Genomic DNA, 26,067 nt, shown 5'->3' with positions numbered 1-26,067 from the left:
CTAAGTCCACAGTAAAGTGGTGAAGGAAGTGGAGCTGCACTTTGATATTTACTGTATTAGGCCCTAAAGACTTGCTACCTTGTAGCAAGTCCACTAGTTAGTGTTTGTGTATGTCACTGCCCTCTGTTTGACAAAATCAGAATGGGTTGAGTGGTTCCCAGACCCTTTCCTGCTAATGGAGAAGGAGATTCATTAAAGAAATCAGTTTGGATGTTTGGGAAAAAAAAACCAACACATGGCCTTCTCTAAGTTGCCAAGTGTGTTTTTCTTGTTTGCAGTATATACATGTAGCCGCCACTTCCACCAACTCTCTTTCTGTCTTACAGTAGGGTGAAGAAAGATGCACTTGAAAAGCGCCTGTGCTTTTGATTCTGTTTAGGTTCCTTACTCTGTGGTAAACTAAAATGTTGCCAGCTTTGCAGATCCTGATGAAAACCTTTGCCCAGCCTTAGGTGCAAGATGATGAGTTACTGAGGTTTGAAAAACATCTGAAGGATGATCTTTTTAGACAATGGCATTAGAAGAGTGCACACAAAGTATTTTTATCACCAACTCATTTCTAGGAGTATTTGTTGTAAATTAAATGTGAATTGCAAACCAAGAGAATTCAATGCTCCCCCAGCTCAACTGTTTCTTAGAGAAGGCACTTAAATGTAGATCAGTTATTAATCTTAATAAAAAGCAGCATGTAACCCGAAAGACAGTGCAAATAGATTAGATTTGAGATGTTCAAAGGAGCATGTACGCTGCTTTAAATTGCAGAGGAACTTGGGCATCTACACTTATTTAAATCTATGGTGTGAAATTTTTGAAGCAATCCAAGTTGTAAGAGAACTGGAGAGGATCCTCTTGTAATGGATTTTGAAACCCTACAATTCTTCTGAAGTCTGTCATTCTCTTTTGTGCTTGGAATTGGTATTGCACCCTCTGCTCATCACCTTTCTCCTTGTCATTGAAGGTCATTACGTTATTTCTGTGTCCTTCTATTATCTGTTTTGAAGTCTGTCATGACTGGCTTCTACTTTGTGTAAAGCTTTCAAGATAGTCAAATGTTTGGAAGTGGTGTAGATTTGTGGAGTATTTGCACAATGTTATAAAGAGGGAGCTATGCTGTAGTTAAAGACAATAGTCTTGACTTCCATTTACAGAAAGCAAGTATTAGATTGTGCTATTTTTGCAGTTTTCATTGAATGGGCTTGTGTAATTTTCTCCCAAAGCTGCATGTAATTAGCTCTGTTTTCTTAGTGTGTGTGCATGTGCTTGATATTCTCCAGTGGTAAGATGCCTGCTTATTGGCTTTCAGTTGTCAAACACAGGCAAAGCTTTATCCCTCTCCAGTTATCCAGAGTAGGTTAGAGAAGTGAAATCAGAATACAGATCAAAGATGCTGTATTACATACATGCCTTCCCTCGCTGGGAATTTTGGCCGTGTTATATTGGAAAAATGTAGTCATCAGTGTGGTTAAACCTGTGCTCTGGATCTATTCTGTGCATCTGAAAGGTTTTAACTACCTTGATTAGCTTTTCGTATTGTTCCAATTTGAGGTTATATATATATATAAATTTCTACTATAAACATTTTGTCTTAGTAATGATAGAAGTGGTAGAAAACTACAATAAATATGTGCTGGAAAAAGGCTGATGGGGGAAAAAAACCCTTTGCTTTTAAATAGGGCAAGACCCTCATTTCACTAGCAACAATTGTTACTATTTGACCTCACCATTTAGCTAACAAGATATATTAATTTTATTTCATATTATCTCTTACTGTCCTTTTTCTTCTTAGGCTTTTGTATCTGGCCCTACTAGGCATCCTCAGGAGAAAGCTGATCATGTACCACTGACCTGGTAAAGGACTCATGTTGCCACCTCCTTTCTAACTCCCCCAGCATGTTATTCCTTAATATCTAAGAGATTGATCAGTGCAGCAATAAACTTCTGTACAGAAGTAAAGCAGCTTGATTAGAGGTCATAGGCTTTATTCTTAAAAGAAATTCCTGCCTCTTTAGATGAGGTTGAAGAAAAAAATTAAAAAAAGATGGGCTTCTAGAGAGTGACCAAGACTGCTAACATAATTGAGAGTATTAACTTTATTAATATTATAGATCTCTTGATTACAAATGGCATTGGAGGCTCTAATCAGTCTCCTCTTCAACATGACTCACAAATTCCCATATGCAGTAAAAGCGTAGCTTTTCCAGCAGTAGTCACTTCCTGTCTGTCTCCTAACAAGGAGACCTTCCTCTCCCCATTCCTTCTCCGAGACTTTTTGTTTTTCGTGGTCTATAGTACAAAACTTGTGTTTTCAAAGTACTTTTGAACCAAGCTATTGGATGAGATTTAGAGCCTTGCTTAATTAGTTCCCTTTGCTCTTCTAATAAAAATGTCTTGTTCTCCATTGCTAATAAGAAATGCAAATGTTCTTAAGAAGCAAGAGGCTGCTGTGTGCTGTGTTTCCATTGTCATTTCAGATAGGTCTGGGAACTGGCTAGTAACACATAATGATTATGAAACTGAGAGGGTTTTTGGTAACTCAGGATAAATAGGGAAGGGGATTGCAAACAAGTCTGTTCCCTATGTATAGAAATTGTTGGAAACTTCAGGATTTGTTTAGTAAAGTAAATGCTAAAGTCATATGACACAGTCAATATAAGCCTGAAATAAATTATTTGGATTTAATAATAAGTCTCCTACTTGCATAAGGAATACTCAGTTACATCATTCAGCAAAAATGCAGGGCTCTCCTGCATCTGCGGCTCTAGTTCAAGCTGTTAAGGGGCGGGTGAGGAAAAGCTGACAAATGTTAAGTGTTCCTTTTAAGTGGGATGACTGTATTCTGGGTGTAAGGTGAAGGCATCAGGCTGCCAGAAAGATATTCTGATGTCCTCTTTTCTTGACTGCCTTTTTCTCTGCTTCCTTCTTATATTTTTAACTGAACTGGTTGCCAGAGGACTCTCTATCATATGCCGGTTCTGTGCATGCTCTGTCCCTTGGGAAAAAGAATTTTATATCACACCCTAAGGTGTGGGCTTACCCCCTTGTTCCATAGTACTGAAACAGACTTCTTTCATTTTGCAGTTGCTTTGGATATGAAGTAACATGCCTGGGCGTGCAAGTTATCTCAAATGGAATTGCCCAGTGAATGGATTGCATTCTTTAAAATGAACAGCATGTCATAGTGAACCACAGCAGAGTTTAAAAGCAAATCCCAAGTCTCAGATTCGAATACTTTAAACTATTTTTTCTCTCGTTTGATAATGGTTTGATCTTTTATTCTATTTGATCTTCTATCCTATTGATCTTTTTTTCTGATCAAACTATTCAGTTTTAAGTGATGACTTAGTTTTTGTATGTTTCATCCACAGTCAGTGATTTGTTCTGGAAGGATATCCGAGCTTGTCTAAGTTCTGGTGGGTGCCACACAATACCTCTCTGAACGGGGCAGGGCAGGGGGTGGGAAAGCAGGTCTTCTGGAGTTAGGTTTTTTAATACTAGTGATGTAAAAATGGCTAAAAGATTGTTAATGCTGTACACAGCTTTGTTTGTCCATAAGTGATAACTATCCTTCCTTTAGGGCTTTAAGCCTTGCTTTCTAAGGAAATACAGCACCTCACACAATAATTCTTAGGTAGGGCTCTTAACCTGAGCAGTCAGTTTAGATCTTGTTCATGTGGTCTGAACAGATACAGTTGCTCTGTTCTGGCTGTTTTGTGACTTTTGTCAGTGAGTAGTGCTGTTCTCAGAGGCTAGAGTGTTTCCTAGGATAACACAGGTGAAATATTTTCAGAGAATGTAACTGATGTTTTTCATCATACAACCTTCACAAGAAATTTTCCAGGAAAGCCAGCTGAGTTTCTTTCCTTTAATAGGAAGTCTGGCCCCTGAATCTTGCTCTGAGATACCAGCTTGAATACTGCTGGTTTTTTTAAGGATTAATTGTGTGCCTTTTCTGTTGGCTGCCTAGGATTTTGGGGGACATTCAGCTTGCTGATTCAGGGAGAGGGGCTGGCCTACTCCCCCACACCCCTGCTACCCCAAAACAATATGGCTATGCTGAAGGAGGGGAGAAAGGTAAGTCTGAGGACCTGTAGAGAAGGTCTAAAAGGTGGGACTGAGTGTAGAAAGAACATCTTTTGCATGAAAACAAGATATTTAGAGATCAGCTGAGTCGCAACAGCTTCACTTTCAGATCAGAAAAAAAAGAGTAAAGAATGTGAATTTTACATGACTCAAGACAATAAAATCCTCAAGGAGCCATATCCTCATATAATGTAAGGTATTACAGCTCATCTGCTTTCACTGAAATGATGCCAGTATATACCAGCATGAACATCTGTGCCTATTCAGTCTTCCTCACTCATGGATGTGTTCTTTTGTGTATAGTGAGTCACAGTGATTGAACTTCCTACAACAAAGGAAATGACCTCTTAGAAAACCCCTAAAGCAAAGAGTAAGAGTGCCTGGCAAAATAACTACCAAAGAGTTCAACTTTCTGAAAAGGAAGTGGATAGATCTTGTCTCAGTGTTAGAACAGTTTCATCTGTTCTATGAGCTGTGTCTTCCTGGATTAATCTCAGGGTTAATCGTTTAATGTGCATGTACCAGAAGTGGTGCTTTGTGGCTAGTGGCTATAAAATTGTGGTTAGGAGGAGAGAAGTTGCCCAGATGACCAAAGCAGACAGATAACTCACCTGCTGTGAAGCTGTGCCAGTCATCTCTAGAAGTATCTTGTTCAGAGTATGCAATGGGTTAGCTCCAGAAATGCTCTTGCTTTTGGCTTTTTCAGTGGACAATTGATTTAACGCCCAAGATGCCTTCTAACATCTAGTTCTGGTTCTGTCCTAAAGTTCTAAAAAACCCCAAACCTTCTGGAGTCTCTTCTCATTCACTGTAAATCAGGGGCGGGTGCAGTGAAAGCAAATATACTGAACAAATGTGCATTTATCTATCTAAGTTTAGCTACTTCATTTCTTGTTTGTATTCAATCTAAATTTCTTGACTTTTGTTCACACTCAGGAAATTTTAAAGATACTTATTGAGTAGGATGGAAAAGTTAGACAAGGAAGATTGGTTACCTGGCTTTGGTTTTGGAAGGTACAGGGGTAAGCAATCAAGGCAGTATGGTATTTTAAGACTTTTCTTCAGCTATGCTGTCTCAGAATATTTTGTCTTCAGAAAAAGTTTACATAAATGAAAAGTATAAACAATATATGGGAAAAGCAGCCATAACAAATGTAATAACAGAAAGGTTTAGTCTTAAGCAAATATTGCTTATTTGGTCTGATAACAATAGCTTTACTGTTACAACATTTGTGTGTTTTCATGACATCACCACTGGATAAGGAGATGCTATTAAAGGAGTCTCTCAGCTTTTTGTGAACTTTGGCATCTCTGGTAACTCTACTAAAGCCATTAACAAAAAAGATTCCTCTTGTGTTTTCATCCATGTAAGGACTTACTAAAGACCTGGTGGGTTATAGGGTCATTAATTCTCCTGATGAATATCACAAAATTTGTACTTCAAGTAATAAATTTGTCTCAGTTCCAAGAATAATTCAAGTCTGAGGGGACCTGAGAAAGTAGGTTGTTTGGTACAACCTGCTGCCCAAAGCAGGATCAACACTGAATGCAAACCAGGTTTTCCCTCTGGGTGAGGAGTCTGATTATTGGTAAATTGTTTGCACAGTTGAATACTGATTTTCAGCAGCTATATTTGCAGATATCTTCTAGTCACTGACATGTAGAAACACTTTAGTGTGTGCAATGACTGTTTCCTGGCTGTGTAGGTGTTTTCTTTGGTTTCACCTTGCTGCCATGCTGTTGCTCTGTGTGTAAAAACTAGAATAATTCCTTTGAAGTTTATATTATTTTTTTTTAACATGTTACTATTATTTCAGTTGCATGAACCCTTTTAGGGAAACTTGTACTAGGTGCTGTGTATAGGGATAACAAGACTATCTTATTCCTAACTGACTTATGTTTAAGCTGTAGGATTTTATAGGTAGGTGGAGGATACAAACAGAAAGGGAGAACCCTTAATTCATTTAAAAAAAATAAAGGTAATGGGATATGCATGATACGTTATTATTAGAAGAACCTGTACTAACTAGAAACAAAAATTACTTAAGTTTTTCTTCCATTTTCAGATGTGTCTGTTCATTCACAGTTAAAACAGGCATACTTAAATTTCAGAAGCGACTTTACCCCACAGCTTTCACACTGAAAGGCAGACACACAAAAAAAGTCGGTTTTTTTTTTCCTTTGGCTAACTCTTCAGTATTTGCTTTGGATTCAAGATTCCTCCAAAAATTCTGTGTTTGAGAGTTGGGTGGGAGAAGAGAGGAGAGGGCAAAGCACCATGGCTAGATGGTGATATTTTCTGTTGAATGTGGTGTAAGATGTGTGTGGGGATTGGATTGGATACAGGTAAAAGGTTTCAGGGTTTCTTTTGTCCTTGATTTTTTTAAAACGGCTAGTAGAACCATGGTATCTAGAAAGATAGACTCGATATACTCAAAAGAGAATTTTGGCACTGTTAACCTTCTGTTAGAGCGGCATTTAGCAGACAGCTTATGAGACACAAGTTGTCCAGTAGCCGTAGGATGAGTTTCTCATATTGATGCCTTATATGGAATAGAGAAATTAACCCAGGGTGTGAGGTTCAGTTTGCAAACTCCATAAATGCTGGTAAGACAGCAGTTAGTGGTAACCAGGGAGCAAACCAAGGCTTGTCATGTAGACAGCTACGTCTGAAAGTAGGAGTGAGGTAAGAGATCTATCAACATGCTTTTACAGCGTGGTCATGATAGCAGGCTACAGTTGTGGATTAATACTTCCTTTTGTTAGGTGTTTCTTACACATACCAACTTTTTGCTACAACTCACTGTATCTGCCCCCAAATTCTGTTGGTAGGTAACTCAGGTGTGCTGCCACTGAGTCTAGTGTCTACTGTGTTTGACACCTGCTTGCTTCAAGTGCCTTGTTCCTACTCCTCCTTGACATGCATGGTATTAGTTCAGCAGGCTGCTATGCCATTTACGTTATACTCGTGGTAGAATATTGAAGATGTAGTAGCAGTCATAATGTCTTTTTACCAGATCAATAAAAGCTGAAAGAAACAACTTTAGTTTTACCGGAATGTCCCCAAATGAACTGCAGCAAGAGGTGCAGCTCCAGTATTAAAGCAGTGTGTCTTGCCAAGAAAGAGTTATGAATGCTTACCTTTTTTCTAGTGTCACGGAAGACACACCGTACGTGTAAGAGCAAGTAATCCTATAAGCTGAAGAGTTGTGGCTGGACTTCAAAAAGTGTCAGAATCACACATGTGCCTCAGTAGAGGGTCTTGTGAAAAGTATATCCAGGATAGACAAGCTTAATTGAGCCTTGGCAAGTCAGCTCTCTCTCTCTCTGTGTAAGTATATTTTTCGTATTAATTCAAGGATTAACTTAAAGGAAAAATCATTTATTTTGGGATGTACAAAATGAATATGTGGGAATGTATTAATTGTTTTTGTTCAGTCTAAAGCAGAATGTTTGCTCTGTTTTCTTTTAGCTAATTATGTATATGTCAGACAATGATGAAAGGATACAGTTAGAGACAGATGACAGCACATACAAGGGTGTATATTTGGTGGGGGGAGGGCAGGCCACGAAGTATCTTTTAATAGCCTTTTACCTCCCTTGCCTTTCAATCCAGTCAGTTTGTGAAATCTGCCCTAAGTTTACAGTTTTGGTGACCCTAGCTGTGCTTTGTAATGAACATATTCTTCACCAAATTAATTTTGCTCATGATACACTCAAAATTATTTCAGAGCCACAGGTTACAATTTGAGATATTTCCTGTTTAAATCTGGAGACAAGTGATTTTAGTGATACTGAATTTCTACAGGATTAATATTGCTAAGCACTGCTCTCCCATATATGAAATTGCTATGCATTTGGCTCCACATGTGGGTATTGCTTCATTGACTGAAATGCTCCGTCTCAACACAGGAGATTTTGACTAGATAGAAATGGAGAAGGTGGGGCTTGGTAAAAAGATAGTCATAGAGAGGAAATGACTTCCCAAAGAAGCTGAATGAGGGACCAAAACCAAGACAGAGAGAATTCAGACTGAGAGATGCTGTAAAGGGAACATCTCAGTAACTTTTTGCTACTGATGTCTTGCAAACCCACCAGTTCTACTCACTGTCAATTAATAGTGATGCCTCATTGCCCTCTCTCTTTTAAAATAATGTCAAACTGGATCTGTGCTTTCACAACAAAACATGTTAGGGCAATGTTTCAGAGCTCAACTTGTAATTACAAACTGAAGGAGACTCCCATAGATTCAAACAGTTACCAGCACAAGGTAGGATCCCAGGTTTCTGTCTTGTATGATTGCTGTTTTGGAGTGAGCCTTCAACTTTCATTCTCAGAGGAAGGTCTCCATATGAAAGCTTTGAAAAGGTGAGCCTTCTGTGTCCAGTGGGCAGGAGGTAAGTAAGAAAAGGCAGGGTCAATGCCAGCCATCAGTGAAGAGATACAGCATGAAGACAGTTGACAGCATGTAAGAGAAGAAAAGAACTTTAAAGGGTAAGAGACAGAACTGAATGAACAAGCCAATGTCACCACAGATAGTTCCCAAAGGACAGCTTTGAGAACCATAGCCGATACATTCACTTATGTGTATCTATCTCTGTGTGTGTGTGTGTATATACACACATATATAAAATTAAAAAGAATTAAATCTAAGCATGAGTTGTTTGGTTCCTGGAGAAGTTGCTGCTGGCAAGAGCACAGTTTTCTGTGATTATAGAAAATACTGGGGTGAGGGAAGGGTTGGGACCTTCTGTTATGCCAGGAGCTATCTGGGTAAAAGAATCTGCTGAGGTCAGCCCATTTGTTTGTAATCTAGCTATGTTCCTGTATTGTATAATAAACAGATAAAGCAACTTCCACTATTTAAAAACATTGTCTTCTCCAGGTTCGCAACATGCAAGAAACCCTGGGAAGATACACTGAATACTTGTAACTATTTTGCTCCTGGAAGGGCCATTGCATCCATGCCATCAAGACTGAGCTCAGTGGTAGTTCCTTCTCCACACTGATGCTATAAATCCTGTTCGTCAATGTGTGGAATATGTGTCAGCAGGATTAAGCCAGGACAGTCTCTTGAATGTGGAATTCCAGAGAAGGCACTCATCGTGGCTTCTGAAGCAAGCCAGCAACATCCTGAAATTCTGGGTTTTACTAAGATACTTCTATTCCTCAGCTGAATATTTCTGCAGACATCTGCTCTGAGATAGTTTGACTTGGAGCAAACACTTGTTTCTAGGCTGCTCTGAAAGCTTGAGATGGCTTTGACTTCTCCAAAACCTGTAGCAGGAGATTTGACACAAAGAAAACTCATGCTCCATGATGGAAACGGTTTCCATTTCCTCTCTGCAAACATCATCACAATAGGTAAGTGGAAGGTTACCATCCATTCATCTAGTAGGTTGGTACTGAAAATACTGTCTTTTTCTCTCAATTTATTTTTATTGTATTAAGATTTCATATGGGACTTCTAGTTTTCCTTACATTTGTTGGAGGGAATTGTGCTTGTATGTTCCCCAGTCCCTTTTTTCCTGTGTAGTTGGTATGATGACTAGAGTTTGGGTGAAGTGTATTTAAAAATAAAAAAAGCCCAACACACCACCAGCAGCCCCCAAACCCACAAAAAAACCAAAACACCACCCCACCCCCAAAGAAAGTGTCACTACTCTGGCCTGTGTTTGATCTGTTCCAGTAGTTGGTGGCATGTACAAGTCTGATGCAGACTAGGAGTTAAATTAGGTGGTATTGGAAGGCAAAAATTGTAGCAAGTCTAAATAAGATATGGAAAATTGCCTTATACGCTAAGGATATCTCTGAATCAATCTTTCTTATGGCCTTGCTTGTATGCAGTCTGTGACATTTGAGTCATGGGAAGGGACCTTTCTGAGTAGAATCGCTGAAATTTTCTCAACACATATTTTTAGATTGGAGGCTTTGCACGCCGAGCTTTACCTTTGCAGCCTTAGGAAGGTTTAAACTGCTTTTGTTAGTTAGCTGTGGTGTGTTCACCTACTGGTAGCAAACCCTCTAATGTGCAGGAAGAGATGATTAAAACATAGCCTGGTTTTGGCTGTTTTAAACTGACACCTAGACTAACCCCCTGACCCCAATCTCTTTACTCCATTAGTTCCTTAGTGATTTTAATGGAGGGTGAAATTTATGTATGTGTTTTATAAATTATTTTGCATGAAGGAACTACTTGTTCTTTTCAGTGTTCATTAAGTACAGTAAAATTGCAACTGTTTTGCTGCATGATAACATAGGATTATGACTCTTGCCACTGTTTTCCAAGACATGCTGGACAGCATAGTATCTTCATGTAACTGGTGACATTCATACTTGAATAAATGACTGGCGTGTTCTGGAGATGTGCTTAAATAGATGGGGAAACTGACTTCTACTCCCCAGTTAAGGAAAAATATAAAGTGTACCCTCACCTAATGTGCTGATTAGAATCTTGATGTGTTGCCTTGTGTGGTTATAAATAAAAATGGTATAGTCAAATAATTGGGACATGGCAAAATTTATAGGTAGATCGGAAGAATGATATAAGAGTACTCTTTATTTACCAGACCTTCAGACAGTGCAAGTTTGCATCAGTAACAAACTGGCTCTGAATCATTGTCTGGCTTGTGCCTTGAATGGTTTATGCACATTTCCCATAAAAGACCTGTGATCCCTTCTGGTCTTCAACAGAATCTCTCATGGCTGGGAATGTTTCAGTTGTTGGTTTGCTAAATATATGAATTTTAAAATGTCTTTCAAAGATCTTTCAAAGCCTATTTGGAGATACACGCCTATCTGCTTTTGAAACCACAGATGATGTGCCTATCATCCATGATTTGTTAACAAAGAATCGTAACATTGGTGCCTTTACAGAAACCAAGAGATGCAGCTGTGTTCCTGGCTGCGTGTCTTGCGTTGTATCTGAGAGAATGTAAGGTCTGTGTGTTCAACAAGTAAAGTATTTCCAACATAAGGAGGTTTTTCACATATAAAACCAAGCAGCTGTACGCAGAAACTGCACTCCTGCTTCTAGATTCTCATGTTGAAATGCAGTGGGAACCCAGACTGCTTATTCTTAGCCCTTCTTGGCCCCAACAGATAATGGGTATCTGGTTTAGTCTGAAAATTAAGCTGATGAAAATTAACACTTTTCTGAAAGAATGCAAACCTGCCTGTTTTTAAATTTGACTGTTGCATTTTTAGCTGCCTCCCGATGCTGGTTAGCAGAGATGTTTTTTCTGAGTGATGAATTAATTAGCTGGAATATCTTCAGTGGATAGTATTTCGGTGGCTTGTAGCTCCCTTTGGCAATGTAAACTGGAAACAATGCATGAAAAAGTGAAGCTGACAAGACATGCAAACACAGATGAGAGAGAGAGAAAAGGAATAGTAGTCTCAAAGTCTTGGTGGTTTAAGAGGGAAACACTGGAATTTAAAAGGAATGTGTATCACTTCTTTGCCGGATAGTTAAGACAGAAGATGGCCAATAAGAACTTGCTTCTGAATGTAGGTAGAAATAATATCTGGCATTTACTAAATAAAAGCAATCATATCTCAATTAAGCCTCATTTTTAGGATTTAATCTAGGAACTAGTAGAGGTCAGGATTATATCTTGCAGGAGGAAAGAGATAGGTATTTTCAGATAAGGCATTGCAAGTTTTATTTCCATAGATCTCTGAAGCATTTGTGCTGGTCATTGATCCTAAAATAGGAAAGTTTTTAGACTGAAATAGTGTTCTTAAGAACTGTGGATTTGAGAGGAAGGAGGATTGTAAGAGAAAGGACAATTGATAAGAATTACAGAATTTGGCATAGGTAGCTTTGCTATAGCAAATGTTTGTGTCTGCTCAATTTCTCTGAAGAAGGCAGTGAGGTATGCTGAACACTTTTGTGAGACACAAGATTATTTTTCTTGTCAAAGCACTTCATACTAAAGAAACAAATGGTAGCCCTGTACCCTGAGCATTACGAGTTTTGTGGGTGATTCTAGTGCAATTGCCTATCAACTGGGGGGTTTTTTGGCTTTCAACCAGGGTCCTTTATTCAGCAGCACCAAGTGCTCCTAAATATTTTTTTCTTTAATCTTGACCAAATATATTCCAGCGGGAATGCTAAATGCTGGGAAAACTGGGAGGAATCATTGCAGTAGAATGCAGCTACAAAGGCCATAAGGGCAGCAAGGAAAACCCAACATCTTTCTCAAAGCAAAATATTTTGGGCCACAAGTGTAAAAATTTTAAGTGAGTATCATAGGATGAGACTGTCAAAACTGATTGCAGCTTTTTTCCTTCATTTTTTCAACTGCTGCTGGAAAATCTTTCTTGAAGTTGATAAGATTGGGATTTATACTGCCTCAGGTTATGGCTCTGTGCCATGAAGTTGTCTGAATTGAGCAGAAAGATACCAAGCTCAAAGAATAACTATTGTTAGCTGTTGCGCTTTTTTGAGTGTTGACAACTTCTGCAGAGGAAAATGAGCTCTTTTCTTAGGAAGCTCTGGAGATTACAGAAGTGATTTTTCACATCAGGTGTTGACTGGAGATTGGGTAGGAGGAAGGGAATTGTGTAACTGATGTCTGTGGCAGATGAGAGATCTGAAGGAGGAGGAGTTGATTTATTGCATTTAAAATAAAAAAAAGTTGATTTAACCCAAGTAGACAAGGCTAAAAGTTTTGGCTTGGCTCTCACAGGAACTAATTTCATCATTTTGACCAAATTTCCAGCAACCGTGAGATCAACTTATCTTCTGCTGGCTTACAATTTGGGCTGAAATGTATATATTTTTTTTTACTAGCATTAATAGGGCTGAATATATTTGTGTTGTCGTTGTATTAAAAATAAGTTTGTCAGTGAAAATATAATCCATAATTAACTGTCATTACACTAGTTCTGACCTTTATCTTACATATTTAGTGATACCAATTTTTTCCTAGTAGAAGTAGCCATCATGTTTGATCATAGTCTAAATGTGCTTCTTTGGTTCGCTGTATGCAGTAAGTACTTAAATATTCTATATTTATTCTTAAATTTATGCAAGTAAGTGGAGCTTCTGTTAACAAATTATTCCAAAGACTATATTTTTTTCAATAACCATAAAGTATATTCTTGATTGAAAGGTAGTCTAAAGGAAATGGACAGTTTTTTAGCGTCCTGCAAACAGTAACTAAGTTTTACTATGGTGCATGTGTTAAATGCATATACATTTTTTTCAGCAGCATTGTAGGGTTTTTTTTGCTTTTGATTCTTTTAAAAGTCTGTTGAGCCTCTGTTAGTGTCTTGTTTGTGTTGTTGCAGCATAGGCAAATGCCCAAAGCAGTTGGCTAAATGAAGCTTCCGTTCAGTGTCATGATCACTAGCAATGGAATGAAGCATCTGCTGAAGTACTTTGCTAAACTGAGACCTTTCCTAAGAGATACTATTCTTAGCTGACAAATCTTTTGAATACTGAAGGCCCATACTAGGATCTTTAGCATTCCACAGTCTTCTCTTGCCTTTGCACATCCCTGGAGCCCTTCTGTCCTGAAGTCTGCAAGCTGGTTGATTCATATCTTGTGGGACCTCATCATGTGAAGATGTGCTTGCTCATATGCTCTGGGGAAGGTTGCCCCAATACTACTATTATAGTGTGTTAATAATAAAAGAGAAATATTTACAAAAATTGTTTCCTGCCTCTCATCTGTGTCACAGCAATAATGATAATTATTTTTCCTAGTACTGTCTCATAAATTGGTTTGCAAGGGGCTTGAAAAAGAGAAGTGCAGAAATTTAGAGGTGAAATAGGTGTATTCCATCATTTGTGTGTTTTCCGGCACTACAGAAGTAAGATGATATGTTCCAGTTATTGCTATATCATATAAACTGACTCTTAAGGATCTACTTTTTATTTGTAGGATGAATTGTAATTTGATGCCTCCTGAATAAGAATTGTCCATTATATATGTCTATACATAAAGCTTTATCAGTGTGCGAACGTAGGACAGAGTGCAAAGAGACAGCAGGAATAGCTGGAGGGAGAGAAAGTCTTCATTGTGCCTGTGCAGCACTTCCAGCATTCCAATGTAAGTGGGTCTGAACCTAAACAAAAGCTGGTCTGCAGCTCAGGAATCCCTTTGCAGACTTTTTCTGAACACCCACTTGAGTTTGTTCTTAACTCCCTAATTAACTCTTTATATGACTCAGTATAAATGCTCTGCAGTGCAGTGACAGCTCTTACCTTATTTGTATTGTAATAAATGCTAAGCGAACTACAGAATTGATCATAATACTGTCGAGCTGTTGTCTTGGGTAGCCTATGCTTTACAATTTGACATTTCAGCTTTATCAAGCCTATGCTGTCAAATGTAACCCTTCAGCTTTTTTATTTGGGTGAATATATCTGCAATAAAACTTAGGAAAGGATGGAGCGAGAGTCTTAAATCACTAGTTGGAATAAATCCATACAGCTAAATAAGTGTTCCTCAATTGATTGTTTGGCCTCATAGTATCATAGCTACCTACAATCTACTTCTCTACCATACTTACTAATCTTAGATGGCTTGAAATTCTTAGCACTCTTCTGCAGTTTTCTGATTTGTTTCATCAGTTGAGACAGTTTTCAAAACTTGTTGCTTTTTTTGGAATAAAATCTCCACTTTTCTGAGTAGGCTGTATCTGGATGAGGAGTAAGATTGCTATGTAAAAAGGAAATCTGAGTGGAATGCAATTAACTGCTACATAATTTTGCTTTATAATGTGATTAAACATTATTATGGCAGCATTGGGAAGGTCCAAAATCAAGGAAGTATATGGCAAATTCAGTAATTCTCTATTTTCCAAATACGTTCTGGCATGTCTAGACTCACTTTTCCCTCATAATCTGATGAAAGTGTGTTGTGCACAGACATGCAAAATCCTGTTTGCTTAGATATATAGTACATCAGATTAGCCTGGAGAAGTACTTAGATGGCTTTCAGCATGTGGCTCTAACTTGCTGCCTGTCTACATGAGCAGTGCTTCTGTCATGGCAGAGGGGTTGGACTAGGTGATCTTTAAAGGTCCCTTCCAACCCAAACCATTCTATGATACAAATGTAGCTGAAAAGCAGACACACAAGTGATATTATGAGTTGGAAAGTCACTTGGATTAAAGCTAGATTTCTGTGAAACTGCCTGTCAGTTAAAAATAAAATGTGAAACGATGTTGTGGTTCTACTAGTTCTGCATGTATTAGTGAGTGAATGAAGAATGGATACTGGTTTGTTTTTGTTGATGCAGTCTGAAAAGACACACTGTTTATCCCAAGGTTTAAACTTAAACATGTAATTCTCCTTGATTTGGATACTACAAAATTCTGGCACCAAATCCTGAACTTTTTTTGTTTAGTCTCAACTTACAGAATTATGTTTTCAACGCCTTTTCTCCTTCCTGAATGGAGAGTAAGGCTATAGTGTAAGGAATGTTGCAAACTGCTGTTTGTCCTCCTCCTGGCTGCAGAGGCAGAAATGAAGGAGTGAGGCTTGCAGAATGCACCATTGTTCCCTTTGTTGGCAATGTCAGCTTATGGTAAAGTGTTCATGAGTCCACCGACTGTTGTAATAAAGCATGAATCTAAGGCTATGATATTGGACAACTCAGTAGAATCTAGTTTTGATTCTGTTACTCACTTGTTTGATTGTTTTTGTAACTTTGCTTTGTCCTGTTGTTTCTTATTTTGATTATAAATGGGAACTGCTATTCCTGCACAACAGACACTTCCCAGTCATGCTTGAGTCCTTTTTTTGGGGGTTGTTTTGGGTTTTTTTGGTTGGTTTTTTTTTGTTACCCCTGCTGAAATACAAATAACAATGATGTTCAACCTAAACAAATCAGAAATGAAATAACTATGGTAAGATCTTCTGGAGAGGGACACTTGTGGGTGCTAATATTAGCTGCTTGGGAACTTCCTGCAAAATGCAATTTGTAGATCCCAAAAGAGTCTGAACCCCAGAAGGTTTGTGTAGCTAGAATACTCGGTTAGGTGAGAGTAAGTTTGGTATGTTATTTATTCTCTTTCCTGCCAAAAAAAAACCCCATACAAAACCCAAACCACCCCAGGTCGACATACAGAATTTTTTAAAAATTAGATTTAAATTTTGTTGTATTAAAAAAAAAGGCATGTCTTTTATGATGAAGGGCTGTTTAATAAGTGAAGCATCTGTTGTATAAGGTAAATGTTCTTTTAGCACACTTGTTATGTATTCTAGGTACCAGCTGGTTCCATTTAGGGATGCTTAATCTAAATCTGCTGGAGACTGGCATGCTAAAATTGGGAGGGAAAAGGTGCAATTACTTTTGTTAGGTTAACATTTTAAAATATTTGAGAAAAACATAGAGTAGGACTATGAGAATTGTTGATTGAACTGTGTCTGAATTGTATTATTCAATATATAACAACTGAATTGTTGTCTGAACTGTATACAAGGATGTTCGTCAGCAGTTTCCAGATTCTGCTGTTTGATTTTTTCAGTTATCCAGGATGAGCTGAATCCTTGGTCTGTGCCTCCCAAGATTCAAATGGAGGGCAGTAAGAGAGTATCTGTGTAGCAGTCAGCTGTATGTGCCTGCTCCAGCTGATTAGACATTTCCTAGTCTGGGTAGAGAATTCCCCTGCGGTCCCTCGCAGACTGCTCTGTGTGTGTGTGACTTCTGTAATTGCTATCTGACATCTCTGTTTCTGTGCCTTGGTTGTAAGATGGTGATTTCTTTAGAAGTAAATTTGTGTGTATTTTAGGGGCAGAATTTCTCCTAGAATAATTTTTTTTTTTTTTTTTTTAAAAAAGAGGTTGTAAATAGAGGGCTCGAAAGTGTTCCTGCCTGTACTTTATTGGATGGATTTCTATGGAGGCTTCTGGGTGACTAACAAATTAATAGTATTAACTTAATTTGCAGAAGAGGTGTGAACATTTAGACATTCGTGTTAGACTGCAACTAGTTGTATGGTGCAACTGATATGCATAGCTGCAACTCTGAAGTTTAGCATTCTGTCTGAACCTTGGTACCTGAGAGCTGGAACAGTAGAGCTAAATAGATTGAGATGTATTTCTACGTTATTGCTTGAGCCCATTTCAGCCTAGAATTTCTCTGAATTTAGGCTTAGTTTACTGCTTCCTAATGCAGACTCAGAAGGTGACTGGCAATCTCTAGCCAGACTTTCAAGTGTTTAAAACAAGATTTGATTTATTTGCAGACATATTACATGCAAATAAGCACCCAAATATTTAGGTGGTGAATTGCCTGAAAGATTAGGAACTAATGTATTTCATCTCAGGTGATCTGGAGTAGATGTGAGGGCTGATGAAACAGTGAAACTGATTCAGTTTCTGAAAAAGGCAGTTTACTGTTGTCCATGCTCATGTAGCATTCTTTAATACTGAAAAACTTTTTGAAAGAATTCAGTCTTAGCAGTTTTATCTCCATTAGGAGATAACAAAATTGTAAGAAATTGTGCCATTTCGGTAATGTAGTATGCATTGTAAGGGAGAAAGTATCATAAATTACTTGATGACAAGAGCAACTTCTGTTCCTCAGGTTAGTTTGCAATCCAGGTGGCCATATTTGACTGTAATTTAACAGCAGAGGGCAGCGGTGTTCTTAATTTTATCCATACGTGAGTTACACTACATACATGCATGTTCCTTACACACTTGTGATGTAGGGCAGAGATTTACGAACCATATGATGGAAGATACCAGGAAGACATTCGGTTCCTTATGCAGTCCCTGCTTTGCACCTGCCTCTCCACTAGAAAAGGGCTCTGCAGGAGGCTCAGGCTTGAGTCCAGCCTGAACCCCTCCAGCCCAGGTTACAGGGCCTCAAAGGGTTTGTTTCCAGCTGTAAAAGGCAGCTCAACAGAAACTTGAACAGTCATTTTTGTGATGGCTCATTACAATTTCTCTTGCAGATTATTTCAGTAATCACTTCAAATAAAAAAAAGTGAGAGAAGACCCTAGAACTTACTATTTGCTGAAGTGTACCTCCCCAAAAATTAAATTTATAAAATCATTTGAAGTTTGAGTAAGATACAGATGATAACATATAAAGACAGTGCTTAGTTACACTGTCAGTTTTTGCAACTAGTGATTCCATGTAAGCATTCCTAGTATTTCCATGTAATCATTGGATTAAAAAAAAAAAATCTTGCAGCTATACACACAATTCTTACTTTGCGGCTGATTAAGAAATGTTAATCTGAGGATTTACAACAAAATTTTTGTAAGTGCTTGGTGTGGTTTTGTACATCATAGTAGCTGACTTTTATACTCATTGTATTAACAATTGTCATTATTAAAGGGCTTGAACTGATGCTGAAGTGCACATGAGAAGGATGCACAGGAGAAGATTAAGATGCCTGAATAAAACATGACTGAGCAATCAAATCGCTGGGAAACCAGCATGAGAAAACACACTGAGGGGGGAAGTAATAGTTGAAATTAGTGAAAGCATTAGGAAAATTGAACTAAATGGAAAGTCTGGATTGATTGTAATTCACTTGGGTTTAGGTTTCTTTGTTTTGAGATAATCAAATATATGTAAAGCAGCTAATTTATATTTCAGATAATTTGTTTAAAAATATCTGAAACATTAGGGTCCAATAGGGTTCAAAAGTACTCCAGAGTACTGCAGTGAATTAAAATCTTTCCTGAGGCTGCGAACATTCATGATGAACTCGTGAAAGCTCTTCTGACTAAGCACTTCAAGATTGCAGTAGAATAAATTGGAAATGTTTCAGTCTAGTTTAATGATCTTGATCTGTGCTCTCGTGATACAAAAGCAACATAAATGTCTAAACATTCTAGCTTGTGTTAAAGACTAATGCAAGCACTCCACAACCTGGACTCTTTCTCAGCTGTTACCTTCCTTTACCAACTTACAGAGTGGCTGTACAATACCATCGTTCTGTAGGATAAATGATGATACAAGGCACAGCTCAATAGCAAGTCTGGACCAAGCAGTGTGTGAGGATCTTGCATTTCATTCTGACTTTGCTGACCATTGGTATCTTGTCTTTCAGCTGATGTGGTTCGTCTATTGCTTTTTCTTGTCTGAGGAATGTATATTTGTTTTCTTAAGGATATTCGTTTGGATCAAATAAGCTTTTTAAGCCTTGCCATTTAGCCCAAATAGACTCAACAGGCAAGGAAAAACTATCAAGCTTCCTTGGTTTTGTTTGGTTGGCAGTTTTTGTTTGGTGTTTTTTTTAGTTCAGTGTATTGTAATGTAGTTCTTGGAGGCTGTGCCAAGATGCCTAAAGGTGTTTAGGCACAGATGTTCCACTGAAGTCTGGTGGAAGTTAGCAGCCTAAATACTATTGGAATTGACACCTGCAAGGGAGCAGAGAGGTATCCAGTTTGTTGTCTCCAATTCACACATCGTTTGACTTTGGATAGTGATTTTTGTTTAGAATCATGAAATAATAGTAACTACCTGTCTTTATCTTAGTGGAGTTTTGTTAGAATAAATGTGTGGAAGGTTGTGAAACTGTCAGAATTAGCAATGGGAACCATTAAGGTACTGAAGACAGAGGTTTAACTTGTTGGTCCTTCTCCACTGTCAATAGGAATACTGCAGTTTGGCCTCACCTTTCGTTGTGGTGTGCCATTGAAGTCACACAACTACAAAAAGAAGGGGAGAGTTATTTGGCTTGTCAATTTATATGCTAGCTCTGTCTTCTGTGGAAGTTAACTAGTGAAAACAAGATAAAAGATACTGAGTGAACTATGTTGTAGAATCTTTGGTTTTTGTGTACCGGGGGTAAAAAAAAAAAGGCAGCGTACTACACGTGTAGGGTATAGCCATGTTAGTTTTATAGCAGTAATCTGCATCTCAGATTTTTGTTTGTGTAACTTAAAATCAGCAGGCCTTCGCTTTAAAGTTTGAAAAGGAAAGTAACAAATGGCAGGTTTGATGGGTTAAAGCTTTCTAATGAGCAGACTGCCTTTTTTTGAGGAGCTAAGGATTATTATGTTACTCCAAGACAATTTAAAGTGCTCTAGAGAATCTGTGAGCAAATTATATTGCCCTTACAGAAGTAACCAGTCTTGGAGAGGAGGCTGAGCAAGACCCTCTTTAGGCTTGGACTGCAACAACCAAGTAATATGCTATCAATGTCATAATGTTGTCTGATCTGCGCTACCACTGTGATGATCTTAATGGATCTCTTTTTGTGTCACTTGTTTCTTCTACCACCTCCATCAAAATCTCCCCCCACAAGTTTTCATGCTCTTTCTGTTCTGTATCTGTTGCTGCCTGTAAAGATTTCAGAAGTATGCAGTGGGAAATAGGACACTTCAAGCAGAATAAATAATACTGTTTGCACACGTATCCCAGAGTCTAGGGCAAGAATATTGCTAATGCAATGGTCTGTCTGTGTCACTATTGCCATCTACTGGATGAATGCACAAATGCTAAACTGGCATGAGCACAAACCAGAAAGGAGAGAGGAGACTTTGGAACAAGAATTTACATTTATATCTATCTATCTTCCTTGGTTATTAAACAGTTTTTGTGAATAGTACAGTGCCAAAACCATGATGCATAAACATGGCTCTTCTACTGTATATGACCAGTACTATGAAGGGTTCCTGTGAAAGAGAGAAATCATGGAAGACTGCACTGCACATGTGCTCATATTTACAAAGCCTCCAAACATTCACTTCATATTTCTAGAATGCAGGTTTGGAAGGTTTCATTCTGCCTCGGAACCAGTTCTGTCGGAGTACTGTTGTTTCTAGAGCTTTTGTAACTGGCATCACTTGAATGGTGGATTACCTAGGGGTGTTACCACTGTGTTCCCTCAAAACTGCTGCTAGTTGCACGTTCTTGATAGCTGTGAGTATCTGCTAGCAGGGAAGTTAAATTTCTTTATAGTTTGATTCTTAGAAACAAGTGAAATAAATAAAAACCAATGCTCACTCAGAATAATGTCATAATATTGTCGTATGTTTAGAGGTAGTCAAGTGAGTTCTGGATTGACTGAACCAGTGCCGGAACAATAATAAAAAAAAGTTTTTATAATACTGTGAGAGGAAAAATATGTTCCTTTCATTCATTTAGGTGGGCACTTAGCCTGCATGTTTGTCAAAGACATGGCAGGGGGATGGGAAATCCAGTATTCTTTAACAAAAGTTCAACTATATTGGCACTATTTGTGGGAAGTTCTTAAGATATAGCCATTAGCTGTGAATAAGTCTGTCAATCAAATCGACTCAGAAGGATGCTGTTCTTGTAAGCACTGTAACCAAAAGCTGAGTCTCTCCCTCATACATTTTCTCACAAGTAAATCACTTGTATCTGCTGATAGCTCTGGTGAACTTGATCTCCCTGAAAGTCACTGAAGGCAGTTATAGCTAAGTGGCTCTTGGCCATCGTGTCTTACAGCAGGAACTATTGCCTGGCTTTCATTTGCATGTGGAGTTTGGCATACGGCTTTTAAAATCCAAGCCATCTCCGACTGTGTGATACTCTGAAACCTGCCTGGCTTTAGATACTGCTTACCTCCCAAAACATTTAAATGTCCTTCATCTACAAGCAGTTTTCTTTTTATCTTTGTTCACATCAGAATCTTATCTGACAGTTCGATCTGAGGTTAAATAATTCATCAGAGAGGAATGCTTTGTTTCTTGAAAGAAAAATAACTTCATTTGTCTTACGAAGCAAATCATAGTGGTTTCCTGCAGTTCATTAACTATGAAGAACTTCTTTATGTGTGGCTGCTGCTATCTTCTAGGCAAATCCAGGATTCTTCAGCTGCGTCACTGGCTATATAGTACAAAAATGAGAATACTCTGCTTTTGGACTCATGAACTCAGAGATACAAACCATGAGTTCAACCTGTGTACCAATGTGAAGGGAAGCTGTTCTATTATGGACCTTCTCTTTTTGTAGAGCATTGTCAGCATAAGAGCTGTGAATGGTTTATAGAAGAGAGTGAATGAGATATTTTTTTGGCAGTATTTTAAGGTTTTGTTGATTGTTTTTCTCAGTGTGAGACAGACTCCTTAGGTGGTCATCAGAATGAGTCTCAAGGATCATACTTTCAGCGATGACGAACAATATTGCTTCACTGAATGAGATTCAGTAGAATTAGGCAAAAAAGATCTTAATTGGTTAAAGAGATCTTTCTGAGAAAGATACCCTTCTGAGCTGGTGCGGATGCTGTTGCTGACAGAACCGAGTGTTACTTCTAATGATGAGAGAATTCTGTTAGCAAATGTATGTTCCTTTTTTTATTCCTTTTTCTCATCTAATCCCTGGAAGAGTGCCTGGATAGCATTCTCTCAGATGAGAAAGAACAGTGCCATGCAACAGCGTGGTAAGAGCCCTTGGCTTGGCCTTTCTAGTGAGGTCTTGAATGTTTGTGGTGGTTTGGGGTTTTTTGTTTGGTTTGTTTGGTTTTTTACATGTCTCAAGTAACAAATAAAGCTTCCTTTATCCTACTATGTGTGTTCCTTGGCATGTATTTTAAATACAGAAGCATTAACAGCCGCAGTCCTGTACTTCATTTTACTATACTATTTGCTATAACAAGTTCCTCACTTCCTTTGATATTGAGTGAAGTTTGGGAGATGCTTCTCTGGGAGAAAATAGCATCAAGATTCAAACAATAAGCTCACCAAGGATCTGAATATATTAGAACATGTTTTGGCATTTTACTGAGTTTTGTATGATGTGATCATGTTGATCTGCCTGTGTACCTTTTCCTTGTATTTAAAACTTTTTTTCACTTTGTGCTTTTAAATATTTGAGTGTTGTTAAGTACTACATTGCACTGCACTATGTAATTGTGAAACAATAAGATAGATATAAATTAGAGGGTTTATATTTCATTTTGGCCATTTCCATAACAATTTGATTAGAACAGTTCTCTGAATAATACTCATTTAACCATGTGAAGGGCTAATATTCCAAAATTTAATGGAGAATTGAAACTGTGTAAACCACTCAGAAGGTATAGTTTGATTCCCCCCCCCCCCCCCCCCCCCCCCCCCCAGTCATAGGACATGGAACTATAGTCGGTGGATGAAATAATTTAATGCAATACTCTACCATTTGCCAGAACCACTGATATTTCCCTGAAGTAATAATCTTTTTCCCTCCCTGAAATGCTGGCTCCAGACAATTGGCTCAGTAAAGAAGACAACAAATGATTTTGCAGCAGTTTAGAGACCATCTTAATCCCCTTAATGCTGGTGTATCCCTTACCGATCCGGAAGGGGTGTGTAGGTTCCTAGTAGGCTAGCAGGGTTTGTGATTGGATCTAAGGAAGAAAAAACTTCAGCTTTGTGTCACAGTGAATAACTTTGTGCTTACATATGCAGATGTTTAGAATGTGCAAGACCATTAGTGAAGGTCAGAGGAAGATAGTTCCAAGAAAGTGTCCTCCACACAACACAAATCTTTGTAATAGTGCAGATGCAGGAGCAGGGTTGCTTTCAAGATCAAGCTTCAAAGTCTAGAAATGGAGCTTAATGAAATCCCCAAATGATCATTTGTTAGAAGCACTGGCATTTAGACCCATGATTGTAGAACAGGTTTTGTTCTTACCATTTATTGGCAGAAATAAGGAATAGATGGACAACAAAGTACTGTTTGAAGGAGGGGAGGGAAGACTTGTTTGTGCTTAATCAAGGATGCTGTCCTCCAGAGGAAAATGGTTAGGAAAATCTAGGTCTTTTGACTCATTTTCCTCGTGCAGCTCTAAGTAAACATTTGAATTGGAGAAGCTTGACTGTGGGCAGGGACTAAAAAAGTTAAAACTTATGCTTTAGAGATGCAGATATCTACAGAGCATATAGTTCTCCCAGGAGAACATTAAACTTGTGAAAACCTTTGCAGTCTTGGTTGATTATACTGCACTGGCTGTGGGGTGGTGTTACTAGATTGTGTTTCTTTATTAGAACAGGTGATTGAGAGAAGTGGAGCAAGATCATCTGTTCTTACGTGATTGTAAATTCACTGCAAAGAAACAAACATTATTCTGTTCTGCTGCCTTGAAAACTTGTTTGGGGATGAAGGGGTGAAGGATCCACATCTTATTTTTCTAGAGATAGTGAATTTGTTCTTTGCAAATAATTTTGTTTGTTGTTTTGGATGTTCAGGGTTAGAGGTTTTAAATACTTCTACCTGAAGAACAAGCAAGCATTAGTGGGTGGAGAATAAATCTCTAATAGAGATCTCTAGAAGTTTTAGAAGCTGTTAGTGACTGGGGATCACAGCAAACTTAAAGTTCATAGGATTTGTGATCCTTAATCACTTGGCATGATTGAAAAGGGACACCTCATATGGTAGCAAGAAATCATGGCTGTGGTAGTGTCTGACTGCAGTTCCTTGTTAAGCAGTGGAAGAGAAAAGCAGAGGAAACCTTAAAAGAAGGAACATGAGCATTAAACAGCTGTCATAAAGAATTCCCTGTTGCCTTAGAGGAACAGACGTTTCAGTGTCAACTGACACTGGAACCCGGAAGGAGGTGTCAGTCAATGAAGAGTTAATTGTTCCAGCAAAAAGTAGTTTAGATAAAATCCTACCTCTTTTTTTTCTCCCCCGCTTCCTTGGGTGTTGTGTACAGTAAAGGAGCTTGTACCATCAGAAAACTGACAGTGATTCCTCAGTGACTGAGCTAATAAATGGGATGAAATTTAAACTGCCTTCTCACACAAACAGAAAGAGGGACTTGCAGAAGAGGGAGCAAGACGGAGGGGAAAATGCTGAGTATTTTTTCATTCTAACATAGACAGTTGAAAAAAAATTGTTATTTCTACAAGACAATGGATTTAGGAAGCCCATCGCAGAAGCACAGTAGGTGGTTTTATTCTTTTTACTCTATATGCTAGAATTTAGCTAGAGGATAAATTGTACTTATGCTTATGGGCACAGTTCTTTTTCAGTAGTACGCTGATTACATCACATTACTCTTCCTTTTTTCTCACTTGTTCAGAGATATTTATGTAGCTGTTTGACCATGTTTGTTCAGAAGATAGTATTTTTTTAGACCTTATCAGTGCACTGTCGTTCCAAAAGCTTTTCTATCGGTAAGCAAGCATGTTTTATTAATTGTGGCCATAGTATCTAGATAAATACAAGACTGTTAAGTAAATGAAAATCCATTCCGCTTACTGTAAATGAAATAGGCACTGCTTCAGGGAAATGGTAATGCTGAAGATAGAGGAATTCATAGTTCCCTGACAAATTTGTTTACTTCAGAGCAGTTTCAGCTGTAGACGTTACATTTCAGTGTACCTTGCAAACTTCACTGATGGAGGAAATGAAGGCTGGTTATTTGAGGGACTACACCACAGTGCCAAACTCACACATCATTTCTTAGTGTCATTAATCATTTATATCTGGAATAGAATCATCTCTCTGCTAACTGCTACACAGTTCTGATGTTCCTGCATTCTCTCAGTGATTATAAGCTGCCTTCTCTCTTGCAGATTAAGCTGATCGGTTTTGATTGTGCAGTCACTCTTTGGTTGTTGTGCATAATTCATTAAAGCCATTAACATGTTCAGATCTCAAAATTTATTCTCCAGTGTTGTGTGTGTTCTGTGGTTCTTTATCTGCATATGTCAGTTGCATGTTTTATGACAAAGCATATTTGTATAGAGGATGATGTTACATGTATCTTTGTTCTGTTTGAGGATAAAGCTATCGCATCTTCAATAATGGTTGTAACACTTGAGGTATCCTGTGTGATGAGCCATTTTGAGCAGATAATTAGTCAAGTAAATGACTGACAAGCAAATTACAGCTAACACATGGAATGCAATCTAACTATTAAAAGCACCTGCAGGCATTTGGGTGCTGCGCAAGCCAGGTCCTCAGAAAATCTTACAAGGGGAGATAACAGTTTATTCAAAGCTTTATTGAACAGCCACTTAACTATCTTTCAGGGTGTAGCGCTACCTGCTTGTTTTTCCTGTGCCCACAGAAACAGTGACCTTAAGGATATTCCTCCAGCGGAACAGTTACA

At 38.2% G+C, this 26,067-nt stretch overlaps 1 protein-coding gene across 1 annotated transcript in view; it reads left to right on the top strand.

Moving 5' to 3' along the window:
• The window catches only part of PLCH2 (phospholipase C eta 2), a 121,804-nt gene that overhangs the window by 10,997 nt on the left and 84,740 nt on the right, over window positions 1–26,067 (top strand). Inside the window, exons 5-7 of the mRNA XM_055703797.1 lie at window positions 3,965–4,071; window positions 7,233–7,411; window positions 8,966–9,444. Coding sequence (XP_055559772.1) covers window positions 9,336–9,444 — 109 coding nt within the window. The 5' untranslated portion in view covers window positions 3,965–4,071; window positions 7,233–7,411; window positions 8,966–9,335. The remainder of the gene's footprint in view (window positions 1–3,964; window positions 4,072–7,232; window positions 7,412–8,965; window positions 9,445–26,067) is intronic.

Source organism: Falco cherrug, chromosome 3 (genome assembly GCF_023634085.1).
Source record: "Falco cherrug isolate bFalChe1 chromosome 3, bFalChe1.pri, whole genome shotgun sequence".
NCBI lineage: Eukaryota > Metazoa > Chordata > Aves > Falconiformes > Falconidae > Falco > Falco cherrug.
The sequence above is the reverse complement of the archived record's forward strand: the minus strand, read 5'-3'. Positions and strand labels throughout refer to the sequence as shown.